The sequence below is a fragment of the Nipponia nippon genome, unplaced genomic scaffold (genome assembly GCF_047370975.1).
Source record: "Nipponia nippon isolate SJK-2023a ecotype South Korea unplaced genomic scaffold, ASM4737097v1 scaffold_32, whole genome shotgun sequence".
In the NCBI taxonomy this organism is placed as follows: domain Eukaryota; kingdom Metazoa; phylum Chordata; class Aves; order Pelecaniformes; family Threskiornithidae; genus Nipponia; species Nipponia nippon.
In genome coordinates this window covers 1,026,598-1,041,388 of record NW_028262350.1, presented here as the reverse complement: position 1 = coordinate 1,041,388, position 14,791 = coordinate 1,026,598, and the positions used below count along the sequence as shown (strand labels likewise).

The window sequence follows — 14,791 nt, the reverse complement described above, 5'->3', positions numbered from 1 at the left end:
AAAGCCATCCTCGGCTGTCGGTGACGTATTGCTGCCGCCTCGTGCGGGGCTCCTGCAGTGGGGCCAGCCTTGCAGAAGCTGGTGGCCGTGCAGGAGCAGCTGCCTCACACCGCGGTGGGGTGGCCCTGGCCCCCGGCTTGCTGCCTCCAAAGGGCTGCTCGCTGCTCTCCTCGCCAGGGAAGGTCCGCGGTGCGGTCAGGAGTACTGAACAGATTCCTGACAGTAACCATTTCTGTCCGTGACAGCTCTTGTCCCAGGATCCTGTCCGCTGGAGTGGGGTTGGGATGGCTGAATGGGGACAGATATGTCCTGTTAGCTGTCCTGCAGCCTTGGCTCATGCCGGTGCAGCTGCTCCGGTGCTGCCTGTCGCTTGCAGTTGCTGCCAGGGGTTTGGCGAGTGCTGCCTGTTCTCGCCAGGGAGCTTCCTCTCATCTCCGCCTGGCCGCCGCAGCTGGAGCCAGGCTGGAGCTGCCAGGTCCCTTCCCTCAGGGCCGGGAGGGACTTGGCGACAGGGAGGACAGGCACATGGAGGTGCTGGGGAGCCGGTGAGTCTTGGGCTCTCCTGGAGCACCAGCCTAGACTGGCCCTTCAGGGGAGCGGGGCTGCTCCCGGGGCGCGGGAGGAGCGGGGCCGGCCAAGCCAGCCCCTGCGGTGTTGCTGCGCTCCCACATGAGACGGGACGGGGCGTCCTGGGAGACGCCGGGAGAAGCAAAGGCCCCTTGGGCAGACCGAGGCCGCGGCTCTTCATGGTGTCACCCTGCAGCAGAGAAACCCAGCAGTGGCTTGGGGAGTGAGTCAGGCACCGTCTCCCCAGCTGGCTTCCTCCGAGTGTCTGGGGTGGGGAGGAAACAGGCTGAACTGGCTGGGACCTCTGATCTCCTCTCGGAGTCCCATGCGAGCTCCAGGCTCCCTCCCCACCTCACAAGTGACGCCTTTACGCCCACAGTCAGCAAATGACTTAAAAGCCTGGTCTGCAGGTGAGGGACGTATTCTGGATGCTGCTGCAAAACCCTGCATGCTGTCTCCGTACTCGGAGAGATGAACCCCAAACTTCCCTACGTTCTCCTGGTTGGGGCTGCGGTGATAATCTTCATTCTCTCCTGCATGCTGGTGAGCAGGGGGAGGCGGTCACCCAGCTGTGAATCCCAGCCCCACGTTGTGGAGAAGACGGGATCCACAAGCCAGAGCCTGGTCTTTGCCGATCTGACGCCCGAAGAGATGGTGCAAGTGGTGCGGTACCTGCAGGGAAACCTTGGGGTGCGGCTGGTTGACGCCTCGCGTGCAAAGCCCTCGGAGAACTGCATCGCCTCCGTCGACGTGCAGGTCCCCGCCAAGGCAGAGGTGCTGCGGTTCCTGGATGGGGGGGGGGCTCGCCCCCCCCGGGAGGCGCTGGCTGTGCTGTACTTTGGGAACCAGCCGGACCCCAACGTCACCGAGTACGTGGTGGGTCCGCTGCCGACGCCGGCGTATCACCGGGACGTGACGGTGCAGAAGTACGGGGGGAAGGTGCCCTACCATCGCAGACCGATGCTGGGCAGTGAGTACGAGAAGGTGGGAGCATTCTTAGAGACGGTGGCATTTGCTGCAGCCCCGACCTTCCTGAAAGAAGTCTTTGAGTACGACGGCACCAATGTGGCGTTTCAGACCACAGCCCCTCACGGGTTTCAGTCTGGAGACCGTAAGTCCTGGTTCATCATGTTTCAGAATGTGAGTGGTTTCTTTGTGCACCCGGTGGGGCTGGAGGTGCTGGTGGACCACAGCAGCCTGGACATCTCCCGGTGGGCGGTGAGCAGGGTCTTCTACAACGGGCAGTACTACAGGGACATGGTTCAGCTGGAGAGTGCCTACGTGCAGGGTCGCATCAGCGTGGAGAAGGTGAGGAGAGCGCCACAGGATGGGGACTTCTCGTCCATGAAGCCCCGAGCGCCTTGGGCCGCGCCGTTCCCTTTGCAGTACGAGCCGCAGGGTCCCCGCTACAGCGTCAGGAACAACCACGTCCTCTTCCAGGCCTGGAGCTTTGCCTTTGGGATGAGCGTGAACACGGGCCTGCGCCTGTTCGACGTCCGACACAAGGGGGAGAGGGTTGCCTACGAAATCAGCGTCCAAGAGGCATTGTCAGTGTATGGCTCCAACTGCCCCGGCGGGATGTCAACGAGGTACATGGATGGGAGCTTTGGCATTGGGCGCTACACCTCCCCCTTGGTGCGAGGGGTCGACTGCCCGTACTCGGCCACCTACGTCGACACCCACTCTCTGTCGGAGACCCTGAGCCCCAGTAAGAGAAAGGCTTCCCTCTGCATTTTTGAGCAGAACCTGGGCTCCCCTCTGAGGCGCCACTACTCCAACGTGCAGTCGCTCTACTACGGGGGGCTGGTCAACTCCGCCCTGGTCGTTCGGTCCATTGCGACCGTGGGCAACCACAACTACATCTGGGACTTCATCTTCTACCAGAACGGGGCCATCGAAGGCAAGGTCCAGGCCACGGGGTACATGAGCTCATCCTTCCTGCACGGGGATGGCCTGAGATACGGCAATAGGGTTTGGGAGCACACGCTGGGTACGATACGCACCCATGCCATCAACTATAAAGTGGACTTGGACGTGGGAGGTAGGTCTGGGTCTTGTCTCTCCTTTGTGCCCTCCCTGAGTACTTTTAGACTCCCCAAAATTGATATTTTTTGGTCCTTACACAGATTTTTGTTTTTGTACGTGGGGCAGGCTGGTGCGCTGACACAGAGCTGCCTCCCCTCTGTTTTTAGAGCAGTGAAAAGCCGTTGTCCTGAGGGGAGAGGTTCCGCAGTTACCCGTGAGCGTCGGGCAGAGCTGAGGCTTCCTGGGCTGGGTAACGCAGCACCGCCCTGTGCCCAGCCTGCGCCCCTGCTGGGACGGGTCCTTCCCCTCCTGCCTGGACGAGCAGACCCAGCCCGACCCTGCCCCCTTGGCCTCGATGCCTCCGAGGCTCTGCAGAAGTCAGGATTTTTCCCTCCGCGCTCTGCCCCTGTCCTCAGCCCCAAAGGACAGTCGGCATCAATCAAGCTGGTTTGTTGGGATGTGCTTTCCAGCTCACGTTCCTACTTCCTACAGCTTTGTCGAGCTGTTCCCGCTGCTCATGTCCGAGTGGGACTGGCAGCTGCCCTCTCCGCAGGGCTGCGGGCGCAGCAGGCAGACGCTGGGCTGGCGGCCAGCCCGAGCTTAGGGCTGTGCTGCGTTTTGCCGGGGGTACAAGGGATCCTTTGCTCACAGCAGCAACGGCAGCCTCAGCTGCAGTTTTCTAGGTCTTCCCCTACCATTTATGGCACAAATCTGTCTTCAGGCTCCTGCTGAAATTGCATTTGCTGCATGCTCCTGCCCCCTATTAAAAATTTCCCAATTTCCTTTTAATTGGGAAACACAAATTTAAAGACTCTTCCATGTGGGTTTAGGATGAATTTTGAGTACTTCTTAGATAAAAATGGGGGATTGCAAAACTGCAAGAACAGGGAAAAGGCAGATGAAGTCAGAGTGTCGCTGCTGTCACTGGAAGGGGAGGTGTGGGGTTAGAAGTTTTGTTCACACCAGAAAAGGGAAGAAAACGAGCATGGTGGTGGTTGCTGGGGCTCAGGCCCAAGGCGCTGCTCAAACCCGCCAGGATGGCCAGAGGTTCAGCTCTGAAAGGGCCTTTACGCAAGCTGGAAACTCGTGTGGGGCCGAGGGGAGCAGAGCATGGGAGGGCGTTACGCTGTGCACCTCAAGCGCGTTCAGCCAGCTCTTTGCCATCTTGGCCCCAGATTTATTTGCTCTTGTGCCCCTCCTGTTGCTCTGAGCCGCTGGCTCATGACTCTTCTTTGTGGAAAGACCTGAACTGCGCAGCGCTGCTCCAGTTTTGTGATGTGCAAATGTCTCGGAGCCTGGGCTCTTCCTAGCGCTTTCCAGTTCGCAGGACGCATGCTGATGAGCACAAACACCATGCCTGGGCCATCAGGCGCTTCAGTTAATTAGACTGTGCTTGCATGGGGAAGCAAACCTGTTCTTCTGCACTGGGATGAGGCTCTCCTCTTGTCCCTCGCAGAGCAGGAGCGTCCTTGTGGATGGTGGTGTCTGTCACAGTGTGGTGTTGCCTGGCTCAGCCAAATGTGCAGTCATACAGCCATAGATAAATGTACATGACGTACAGTCATACCGCTGTGGAGCGGTAACTGCTCTCACGGGCAGGAGCCGGTGCTCGGAGCCCGGGGTGCGGGAAGGGAGGATGGGGAGAGCGAGCTCTGGCTGCGGTGATGTCCGTGGGGAGCAGGGGACTGTGGGGATGCTCCTCAGTAACTTTGCTTTTGCTTTGCAGGGGTGAAGAACTCCCTGGTGGCCCACGACATGGCGTTTGAGATGACACGGGCTCCCTGGAGCCCGGAGCAGCAGATAGAGCGGCCACGACTCACCAAGAAAGTCCTGGACACGGAGGACCAGGCTGCCTTCCGCCTCCAGTCGAAGATGCCCAGATACATCTACTTTGCTGCCAACAGCAAGAACAAGTGGGGCCACCAGCGTGGCTACAGGATCCAGATCACCAGTTTTGCGGGGGACCATGTCCCCGAAGCCAGCTCCATGGAGAGGGCCATCAGCTGGGCAAGGTCAGGCTGCCCTGAGTGGGACGGCAGGTTCTCAGAGACGCCGCCAGCCCCGCCGGATGGGGAGGCATCGTGTGGCTGTGCCTCGATGGGGAGGCACAGGCTCTCTTGGGCTGGGGTTACTCCACAGGGGCAGGCTTGTGCTCTGCAGACTCTCTGGGGCGCTGGCTTTTAGCTCTGCCCTGCCCCAGGGGCTGCTCCCATCTCTTTTCTTGTCCTCAGGTACCAGCTGGCCGTCACCCGGCGGAAGGAGGAGGAGCCCACCAGCAGCAGCATCTACAACCAGAACGACCCCTGGACGCCCACCGTCGCCTTTGCCAACTTCATCAACAACGAGACCATCACCAACGAGGTGGGCCGGGGTCCCCTGGGCTGGAGCTGTAACACCCAGCCCCAGAGCTGCCCGAGGGCCGAGCGACCCCGGCATCGCCTGCAGGGCAGCGGGCTCAGCTGGGAGAGCAGCAGCCCTGGGGAATGAGGAAAGCGCGTTTGAGCATCCCCTTTTCTGTGTTGGTGCTTTGGTCAGAGTGCGTAGATCAGAGTGCAGAGCAAAAGCTTCTTTCTCCCTATGGAGAAATGCTGGCAAAACGTCAGGAAAATCTCTGCGAGGCCGGGGCTTGGCCGCGGGGTCAGGGCAAGGACCCTTCTGCTGGGTGGACGCCTGCGGCCGTGGCTGCGGGCAGGTCTTTGGAGAAGGGAGGGGATCTTTCCCAGGAGGGGGAGCTCGGCACGTGGGAACGCAGCGGAGCTGCTTCCCCATGGAGGCCCGCTCCTGCTCTCCTGTAACTTTCCATGGCCCCTGCGCAGATTTCGGTCGCTCCTGCTCCAGGCTTCGGAAATAACCGCGGTCTTGTGGCTCCTCCCTGCCTAGGACCTGGTTGCCTGGATAACCGCTGGTTTCCTTCACATCCCACACTCTGAGGATATTCCCAACACTGTGACGGTGGGAAACTCGGTCGGCTTTCTCCTGAGACCCTACAACTACTATGACCTGGACCCCTCCATATACTCGCACGATGGCGTGTTTTTCACCAGCGAGCAGGACTTCACGGCGTGTGAGACCAACCCCATCGCATGCCTGCCCAAAACGGCCTCTTGTTTGCCAAACTTCCCCCCGTTCACCTATGATGGTTTCCAAAATATGAGCAGGCTTTAACACTACAGGATGGTGTCAGGAGACGCAGTCAGGTTGACTGTTCTGTCTCAGATTGTCAGTTTTTTAGTGAAGTTGTCTCAATTTCCAGTTGGGCAATGACTTCACTTTTTATCATTGCTTTTAAAATAGTGCTCTTTAAAAGGGAAGCATAATCTTCCTGACCTGATGCCAGACGGGAGTCTATGTTATCTCTGTTAATCGCTGAATTTGAGTCTGTTGCAGGAGGAAAGTGAGGAGAAAATCCTGTTCCTCTGCTGTAGAAGCAAGCGCTGTGTAGTGCCTATCTCAGGTTGAAAAAATGAAAATTATCCTGGTGCGGTGCTCTGTCGAGTGTCTTGTTCTTACGACTTACAGCAGCGTCTGCTGAGGGGATGATGCTGGGTCTCCACTGTTCCCTGCATCCACAAACCAGCCCAGCAGCGAGGCTCTGGGTGCCTGTGCGGGCACAGGGGCGATCTGGCCAGAGGGCAGGAGGGCCGGGCTGGGGAGCCGCAGGGCTCGGGGGGACGGCCGAGGTGGGCGCTGGCACCGAGCCCTGTGGGTGCTTGGGCTGAGGCTGGGGACAGAGCCAGGATCCGCTGGGGCTGCACCGTCCCCACGGGTGCCTCTGCGTGAACCAGCTGAACCTCAGCCCTGCGGGCAGCGCGTGGACCAGCTCGGCCGGTCGCAGCCTGATGCTGGCCAGGGTCACACGAGAGCCCTCCTCCAGGCTCGAGCCAGAGCGCAGGAGCCGTGCGGCTGCTGGCGGTGCAGCACAGTCAGTGCCCCTGTCCATTTGCCAGGACGCTCGGTGGGCTCTGTAGCCCTCGGCCCCCTCCTCGCAGCCCCGTCCATGCCAGGAGGTAGCCCAGGATCAGGAGGCACCTTTGGGGAGTGACAAGCAGCTGTCCCCTCCCTCCCTCCTGGCTGCAGGACCAGTGCCTCCCCACGCATGGGGTTGTCGGCAGCAGCGTGCGATGCTGCCATGTCCCTGCACAGGCTGCAGAGGTGTTGCTGGCGATGGCAGGGCCGTGGCAGGATGGGGCCACGGTGCTGTGCTCAGCAGTGCTCTGCATGGAGGAGCATTGTCCTTGCGCTCTCTGCTGCCTGCCTGGCTGTTTGCATCTGCAGGGTTAAGAGAAGGAGGTGCAGGGAGATTCATTTATTTCCCCCAAGTGACTGGATCTGTCTGCTCCGAGGTCCGCAGCGGAGCAGATGGGACGAGAGGGGAAGGACAGATGCATTGACTTAAAATTATGACCCACTCGGGGGAGCAGAGTGAAGTTGCCTTTTATGGTTCCCAGCACATCCTGGGTACATCTGGGAACATCCCCCTGCGCCCTCCCTGTGAGCTCCTCTGGGATCTTCCCTGTTGACAAAACAAGGGAAAAAACAAACCCAAGCAAACCCAGCCCCTTCTGTTGGCGGGTCGCTGGGAGGATTCTGCAGCTGGAAACCCGCCCTGCCGGACTGCGGGAGCTCTTAGTGCCTCAGCAGACATGAACGTGAAAACCGTGCTCATCCTCCTCGTTCTGGCTTTGGCCACGATATTTGCTTTAGTCTGTGTGTTGCTGACCAGAGGAAGGGCCCCCGGCACCTGCCAGCACCGGCCCCTGGAGCAGGAGGACAGCGATGACGGCCAGAGCCTGGTCTTTGCCGATCTGACGCCCGAAGAGATGGTGCAAGTGGTGCGGTACCTGCAGGGAAACCTTGGGGTGCGGCTGGTTGACGCCTCGCGTGCAAAGCCCTCGGAGAACTGCATCGCCTCTGTCGACGTGCAGGTCCCCGCCAAGGCAGAGGTGCTGCGGTTCCTGGATGGGGGGGGGGCTCGCCCCCCCCGGGAGGCGCTGGCTGTGCTGTACTTTGGGAACCAGCCGGACCCCAACGTCACTGAGTACGTGGTGGGTCCGCTGCCGACGCCGGCGTATCACCGGGACGTGACGGTGCAGAAGTACGGGGGGAAGGTGCCCTACCACCGCAGACCCGTTACCGGCAAGGAGTACATGGATATCAACACCCTCATCCAGCGGGAGCTGGGAAAGGCACCGCGCTTCCTTGCCGCATGCTGCGAGTCCAACGGGACTGACCTGGCCATCCTCACAACGGCCCCACGGGGCTTCAAGTCCGGCGACCGCACAACCTGGTTTGTCCTCTTCCACGGGGTGGCCGGCACCGGCTACTACCTCTCGCCAGTGGGGCTGGAGGTGCTGGTGGAGCACGGGGACCTCGTCGCCTCCCACTGGCAGCTGCGTCAAGTCTTCTACAATGGCCGGTACTTTTCCAGCATGAGGGATCTGGAGGATGCGTTTGTGGCCAACTTGCTGGAGGTTGTCAGGATTGAGAAGCCCTGGGCTGAAGCGGTGCTGGGCTCGATGAGACTCCGGCACCAGCCTGGCTCCCCGGGGCTGCTGCAGTATGAGCCCCAGGGTCCCCGCTACAGCATCAGGGACAACCGCGTCACCTTCCAGGGCTGGAGCATCACCTTCGGCATGAACCCCAACTCTGGCCCGCGCCTCTTTGACATCAGGTACCGCGGGGAGAGGATTATCTACGAGCTGAGTCTCCAGGAAGCCTTAGCCCTGTACGGCTCCAACTGCCCCGGAGGCATGTCGACCCGCTACCTTGATGGGAGCTTCGGCATTGGCAGGTTTGCCTACGAGCTTGTCCGGGGCCTCGACTGCCCCTACACAGCGACCTACATGGACCGGCACTACCTGGCAGAGTCAGAGACTCCCAAAACCAACCAAAACTCGCTCTGCATTTTTGAGCATGACGCTGCCCTCCCTTTGCGGCGCCACTTCTCTGACTCACACTCCTTCTACTACGGTGGGCTGCGGAAAAACACGCTGGTCATCCGTACTGTCTCCACTCTCATCAACTATGACTACATCTGGGACTTCATGTTCCACGGCAGCGGGGCCGTGGAGGTCCGGGTGCACGCCACCGGCTACATCAGCTCCTCCTTCCTCCACGGCCAAGGCACCAACTATGGCAACAGGGTTGGGCCCCACACGCTGGGGACAATGCACCTCCACCACATCCACTACAAGGTGGACCTGGATGTCGACGGTAGGGCTGGGCGCCTTTGTGCGTGGCCATGATTCACTGTGGGCTGCAGCTCTGCCTGGGAGCTCAGGAGGGTTTTTCCTTCTGCTTTACAGGGCAGCTGAACTCTCTGGAGACCCAGGACATGGAGTACGAGCTCGTGAAAGACCCCTGGAGCATGCAGAACACCATTGAGCGGCCGTACCTCCGCAGGGAGAGGCTGGAGAGGGAGGATGAGGCAGCGTTCCCGCTCAACGGCCCCATGCCTCGCTACGTCTCCTTTGCCAGCCCCAAGCCCAACAAGTGGGGGCATCCGCGCAGCTACCGGATCCAGATCTCCAGCTTCGCCGGGGAGCACCTGCCCACCAGCAGCCCCATGGAGAGGTCCATCAGCTGGGGCAGGTGGGTGCCAGGGCGCGCGTGGCCCCCAGCCCCTCTCCTGCCACCGTGGCCCAGCTGCTCCGGCCTCCCAGCGGAGCGGGGGCTGCTGCCACCTGGCAAGCCTGCGCCAGGCTGCAGGGAAGGGTTAACAGTGAACACACATATTTTTTGGCTCTGAAAATCCCTTGAAAAGTTGCTCATAGTACTTCACAGGCAGGAATCTGAGCCCAGAAAAGATTAATTTAGAGCCATCGCGCGTGTTTTTCCCTGTGAGGGCAACCAGGCTGTAGGATGAACTCCCAAGGGAAGCACTGGCATCCCCAGGTCTTGACAACTTCATGCAAGGACAGGATGTCTTTAGGAAAATGCTTAGGGTAAACATAGAACTGGCTCACTGCCCAGGGTGAAATTTAATGGCTCACGTGCTGGGGGAGTTTGTAGGAGCTAAAAACGGCTGTGGCTGAAGTGAGTGTGTCGGGCAGTGAGCAGAAGCAGCGTCTGCGCCTGGACGCGTTCATGTTTCCCGGCCATGCTGGAGCAGCCGCAGGCAGCGAGCAATCCCCCGTGAGCCACACCGGTCCATGCCAGCCCCTTCCCTCCCTGACCCAGGACAGACTGTGTCCCCAGGCACGTGCCAAGGACACATCCAGCCCCAGTTTGCCGGTGCATCCCCAGGCGGCGATGCCACAGTTGCCCTGCCCTGGCATGTGCCGCGGATGAGCCCCTCTGCTCCCTGTGCTGGCAGGTACCAGCTGGCCGTCACCCGGCGGAAGGAGGAGGAGCCCACCAGCAGCAGCATCTACAACCAGAACGACCCCTGGACGCCCACCGTTGCCTTTGCTGACTTCATTGACAATGAGACCATCACCAGCAAGGTGAGTTGGGGTTCCCTGGGCGGAGTGGAGCTGAGCACTGTGGGTGCCAGAAGCTTCACCCATCCCATGGCCAAACTGGGCGGCTGCCGGGCTGGAAGGGTCCCACTCAGCCTGACAGGGTGCCCGGCTCCCCTCCTGCCCAGGACCTGGTTGCCTGGATCTCTGTGGGGTTCCTGCACGTCCCCCATGCCGAAGATGTCCCCAACACGGTGACCGTGGGGAATGGCGTTGGCTTTTTCCTGAGGCCCTACAACTATTTCAACGAGGACCCCTCGGTGGACTCGCCTGACAGCGTCTACTTCAGCGGTGAGGAGGATGCCGGAGCGTGCGGGGCCAACCCCCTCGCCTGCCTGCCCGCCGCCGCCGCCTGTGCCCCCCACCTGCCCCCGTTCCGCTATGGGGGTTTCCTCAACCTCAGCCTGGCCCTGCCGGCTGGCGGGCTCTGACGGGGCCGGGGCCACCGCTGCCCCTGGCCCCGCTGGTGCTGGCGGTCCATGTCCGGCCGTGAGGTGCTTCCTTGGAGGGGCTCCGGCGGTGGCGGCGGGCGCGGGCTGGCTCTGTCGCTGCACCAGGACCTGCCCTCCCCATCCATGGGAAGCTGTGTGCTCAGGGTCAGGTTTTCAGAGGAGCTCAGCTCCCATTTCGGCACTGCAGAGCTACCAAAGGCAGACTCAAAGCCTTTGAAAAACAGCCCCTAGGAGTGATTTTTGGAGATTCCATCCAGGAGGCCACCCAAAGGGCTGTGGGGTGCCCACGGCTGCTCTCCTCCTCTGGGACCGGGGTTCCTGCCGCCTCCCCAAGGTAGGTCAGTGCCCACAGGGTCATGGTGCCGGCCAGGGCTGGGCACTGCACAAAGCCGCAGCTCCTCTTGGAGCCATGGTCTGTGCCAAGGTTTTGCCGAGGGAGGCGGGAGCAGGTGGCCTGGTGGCTGCTGTGGCTTGGCCACAGCATGGGGGTGTTGGGCCACGGGGACCCAGCAGCTCCAGGATGCCCGAAATGTCCACCCTGGCCCCGTGGCTGCTGCAGCTCCAGGGCTGCTGGGGCCCAGGCGATGCTGAGCTCTGGCTGCTGTGGCGGTGCCAAGCCCTGGGGACAGGGAGGGTGCGCTAGGCTGCACCGGGAGCCCGCAGGAGGAGCACACTGCAGGACCGTGGGACGGGCAGTCCCTGGGCTGAACTGGCCCGTGTCCACTCTTCCCCAATAAACAGGCACTCGGGTGCTTTTTCTGACCAAACCGTTGTGTAGCTCATGGGTGCTGCTGCGGCTCCTGGAGCTGGTGGCCAGAGCCCCAGCACTGCTGATGCCCTGGTGCTGGTGCCCTGTAACGGATGCTCCTGGCTCAGCTCTGGGGTGCTCGCGGGGGTCCAAGGACCGCGCGGCCAGTACGGCACCCGGCACGGCTGCGGGAGCGTGCACCGGCCGTGCTCTTGGACCCCGGGGAATATGGGACAAACAAGGGAGTTAATGTGTAACGGCTGTACCAAGCCACATTAATCGTTTCTGGCCTTGGCTGCTGCCCAGCGTGCTCAGCCCCCACCGGCATGGGGACCCTTGCTCCCGCGCGCCCGGCTGCATGCGCACTCCCAGACTTTGGGACCCCGCAGCCTCTGGAGTGCATCCCCCCTGCGCCAGGCTGGGCTGGGGACACTGAGGGGCTTGGTGAGGACAGGTCAGCTCCAGCCCTGGCATGGGGCTGCAGATGCCAAACGCTGGCCAACGTGTCCAGGGGGGGCATGGTAGGCATCCATCCCCTCTGACCCTTCACTGTGGGAGCTGAGTCTGCCCAGGGCAATCCTGTGATGGGCTCAAGAAGCCCTAACGGCAGTGGCCCATCCCCTGGGAGCCAGCTCGGCTTGCTGCAGCGCAGGGAAAGGACTTTAGGCAGGAGCTCGGGGGCATGGCTCAGTGCAAGGCTGCAGTGATGTCCTGGCGTGCCCTGGGGTGACAGCAGGGACCGTGCCCCAGAGGCATCTCCTGGGGCTCAGGGGGAGCAGGCGGGATGCTCCCTGCAAGGGGAAGGTCGCAGCTGGCCGGCTCCCTGCCTGCCGCTGTGTGCCCGCGTGTTTGTGAGCGCTGCCTGGACTCTGCCCACGTGCTGACGCAGGCGAGACCAGACGTGCTCCCGTGCTGGCAGCGACCTGGCTCCCTGCCCAGCCCCAGGCCTTGCCGCAGGCTGGGAACTTTCTGGGTGAAACATTGGCACTGCGTGCAGCACATTACGTTACAGCACCTGCATGTGCCGCAGCTCCCGTAGCTGTGTCTGGTGCCTTGGGAATCGCGGGGACACCGTGTCCCGGCGCCAGCCGCTGCCACCACAGGCACACAGCTCCTGGGCTGCCAGCCCATCTCCGGCGCGTTGCGCACAGACCTCAGTGCAGAAATAAAGCGCCCCCAGCCTGGCCCCTTACTGCCCCTGGGAAAGCCACCCCGGACGGTTTGCAGTGCACGTCCCTGGCCAGCGGTGCTGCCAGCACAGCTGCCCGTTGCAGGGGATGAGCCAGAGCCTGGCATGGCACTCCCAGAGCCGGTGGCCAAACCGGCCAGGGTGCAAAACCCTGCAGTGCCCAGGAGGTCAGCAGCCCCGGCCTGCCCTGGCGGCTGCAGGGCCAGGGATTTACCCGAAGCGCAGGACATGGAGCTGGCACTGAGACACCTCCGCCATGCGGACCCTGGCAGCTCCGGCACAGACCTGCCCCGTGGCACGTGGAGCCTGGCCGCTGTGCAGGGCGATGCTGGCCCATGCCGCTCCGCCAGCAGCACAGCTCCATCGGCAGCACAGCTCCGTCAGCAGCACAGCTCCGTCGGCAGCGCTTCGTGCTCGCTTCCGCACCACACTGGCCCCGGCCGTGCTGGGAGGGAGGCGGTGGCTGCTCCCGTCCCGTCTCCCGGCCTCTCCCTGCTGCGGCCCCAGTTTTCCTGCAGTGACTTTTTCTAAGGGGCCTGGAGCACACTAGTCCCCATCCCCCAGCACCTTTTGCCCCCATTTTCTGCTGTGAAATCTCTCAGGGAGAATTTATTGCTGACTGTTTCAAAATATTTTTGATGCAGAAGCCACGTCTGTTGCATTCCTTCACGCTGGCCGAAGCCACTCTCGGTTGAGGACCCTGAAATAAGCTGTTGGGGAATTTGTTTTGCAAGAGTAATTCCATTTCTGTGCAAACTTCTGCTTTGCTGGGGTTTTTTTGTAGGTTGGGCGCTCAATCCGGGGGCTGGGACGCCTGGGTCGGTCTCCCCTGGGTGCAGCGAGGCCGGGCTGGGAGGGACAGGGAGGAGCAGCCCTGGGCAGGGACGCGCCTGCGGCCGGGGCGATCCTGCAGCGTTTGCACGGTTTCCTCTCCTTCACGTGCGTTTCCCGTTCACTGACGGCAGCTGAGAAATTGCTGCTTGGGAGGACCGGCGTGAGCCCCCGGTGCTGCCTCCCTTCCGGCACGGCTCCGGCCGCCCCAGGGCTCCCCTGGCCCCATCCTGGGGATGGAGTCAGATCAGGCCAGCCTGGGCCAAGGATGCTGAGTGCAGGGTCAGGCTTTGGCTATGCCGACGTTTCCCTTTGCCCGGGAGCATCGGCCCTGGTGTGAGGCGAGGATGCTGGGAGGGATCCCGGCTGCCGCCGCCTGACGGGCAGCTCCTCGGGGCTGAGGACAGGCTGCCCGCAGACCACGCACGTTGCTGGTCTGGGACTGCAGATCTGCCCTGGCAGCACCAGCTTTGCACTGTTAAATGCGAGGCAGGTCTCTAATCATCCAACTGCCTTCAGAGCACAGGCGTTTGCAAATACGATCCCTCTTCCTCAGCCTGGCAGATCCAAGAGTGGTCCGTGTGGTATTCCGGGGTGGAAGGTTTGCTGTGTTTTTGCCTTGTAGACCCCAAGGCTCCCTGGGCTACTGCAGGAAGGGGGCAGGATCCTGCCTGCAGCCCCGCTGCGCTGAGCCTGCTGTTTGTGGGCAGGACTCGGCGCTGGACAAGACCTCTGCCTGCTCTGCACCATGGCAAACAGCACAGGGGCAGCGGTTCAAGGATCTTGACCTGAACTTTCTCGTGGAGGCAGATAAGTGATGCATTTTCACTGGCTGCTAATCATTAACGCCTCGTTGCCTGTTCCCCATGCATGGGCAGCTGCCTGTTTTGCGGCGCGGGCTCCGGCTGGGCACCCCGCGCCGCTGCCACAGGGCTGTGTGCCTGTGCGCCAGCAACCGTGACGGCCGGCCAGAGCTGGGGAAGGAGGTTTCTCCCGCCAGGCTGACCCTGTGTCCTCAGGCTCCTGGGAATAGCTCTCCATGTTACTCACTCACTGTTACCTCCCAGGGAGGAACAGGACGATAAAGCTGCGGTGCCGGCACTGCTGCCAGCGATAGCACGGCATGGCCGGGGCAGGGAAAGGCCACGGGCAGAGACCTGGCACCAGTGGGATGAGCGGTGTGTTCGGCTCCGTCCCGGCAGCGGGGTCTGACGGGGCAGTTTTGTGCAGGAGGGGGTTAACCCAGGGGAGCTGTGCTGGGAGGAATGCCTTCCCTCCCAGGGGACCTCATTTGCAAAGGTCCTTTAACCCCACACCAGAGCTCAGAAAAACAGTGCTGGCAGCCAGGGGCTCCCCAGGCCTCGCTGTCTGCGGCTGCGGGGAGCTCCAGAAACGGCTTGGAAACTTTCAAATTGCGCAGAGTCCTGGTTAAATCAGCCTGGCGAACGCCATGGCAGCAAGGTGCTTTTTCATCAGCTGGAGGTTTCAGCGGACGTGGGGGCGGTGGGCAGCCTGCCCC

At 61.9% G+C, this 14,791-nt stretch overlaps 2 protein-coding genes across 6 annotated transcripts; both read left to right on the top strand.

The window, feature by feature from the left end:
• Positions 1 to 839: 839 nt before the first annotated feature.
• AOC2 (amine oxidase copper containing 2) lies at positions 840 to 6,803 on the top strand. 5 transcript variants are annotated; one of them, XM_087770578.1, is made up of 5 exons: positions 840 to 977; positions 1,119 to 2,608; positions 4,319 to 4,604; positions 4,824 to 4,953; positions 5,473 to 6,803. In XM_087770578.1, exons 2-5 carry the CDS (start codon positions 1,219 to 1,221, stop codon positions 5,755 to 5,757), a joined length of 2,091 nt encoding a protein of 696 aa, XP_087626704.1. In that variant the 5' UTR covers positions 840 to 977; positions 1,119 to 1,218; the 3' UTR covers positions 5,758 to 6,803. The 5 variants fall into 5 exon arrangements, with proteins under 5 accessions (XP_087626704.1, XP_087626702.1, XP_087626701.1 ...); XM_087770576.1 differs by lacking the exon at positions 840 to 977 and having other exon boundaries at positions 1,004 to 1,551; positions 1,705 to 2,608; XM_087770575.1 differs by lacking the exon at positions 840 to 977 and having other exon boundaries at positions 1,004 to 1,875; positions 2,008 to 2,608.
• Positions 6,804 to 6,995: 192 nt separating this feature from the next.
• Positions 6,996 to 11,287, top strand: AOC3 (amine oxidase copper containing 3). Its single transcript, XM_009461982.2, has 4 exons — positions 6,996 to 8,805; positions 8,898 to 9,183; positions 9,908 to 10,037; positions 10,181 to 11,287. The coding sequence occupies exons 1-4, from the start codon at positions 7,236 to 7,238 to the stop codon at positions 10,481 to 10,483; spliced, it is 2,289 nt and encodes a 762-aa protein (XP_009460257.2). The 5' UTR covers positions 6,996 to 7,235; the 3' UTR covers positions 10,484 to 11,287.
• The last annotated feature ends 3,504 nt before the right edge of the window (positions 11,288 to 14,791 follow it).

Coding starts and splice junctions, on each gene's coding strand:
- AOC2 (XM_009461981.2), top strand. CDS start 1,039: ATGAACCCCAAACTTCCCTACGTTCTCCTGGTTGGGGCTGCGGTGATA. Junction 2,609..4,318: donor AGTGGACTTGGACGTGGGAG/GTAGGTCTGGGT, acceptor TTTGCTTTGCAG/GGGTGAAGAACTCCCTGGTG. Junction 4,954..5,472: donor ACGAGACCATCACCAACGAG/GTGGGCCGGGGT, acceptor CTCCCTGCCTAG/GACCTGGTTGCCTGGATAAC.
- AOC3 (XM_009461982.2), top strand. CDS start 7,236: ATGAACGTGAAAACCGTGCTCATCCTCCTCGTTCTGGCTTTGGCCACG. Junction 8,806..8,897: donor GGTGGACCTGGATGTCGACG/GTAGGGCTGGGC, acceptor TCTGCTTTACAG/GGCAGCTGAACTCTCTGGAG. Junction 10,038..10,180: donor ATGAGACCATCACCAGCAAG/GTGAGTTGGGGT, acceptor CCTCCTGCCCAG/GACCTGGTTGCCTGGATCTC.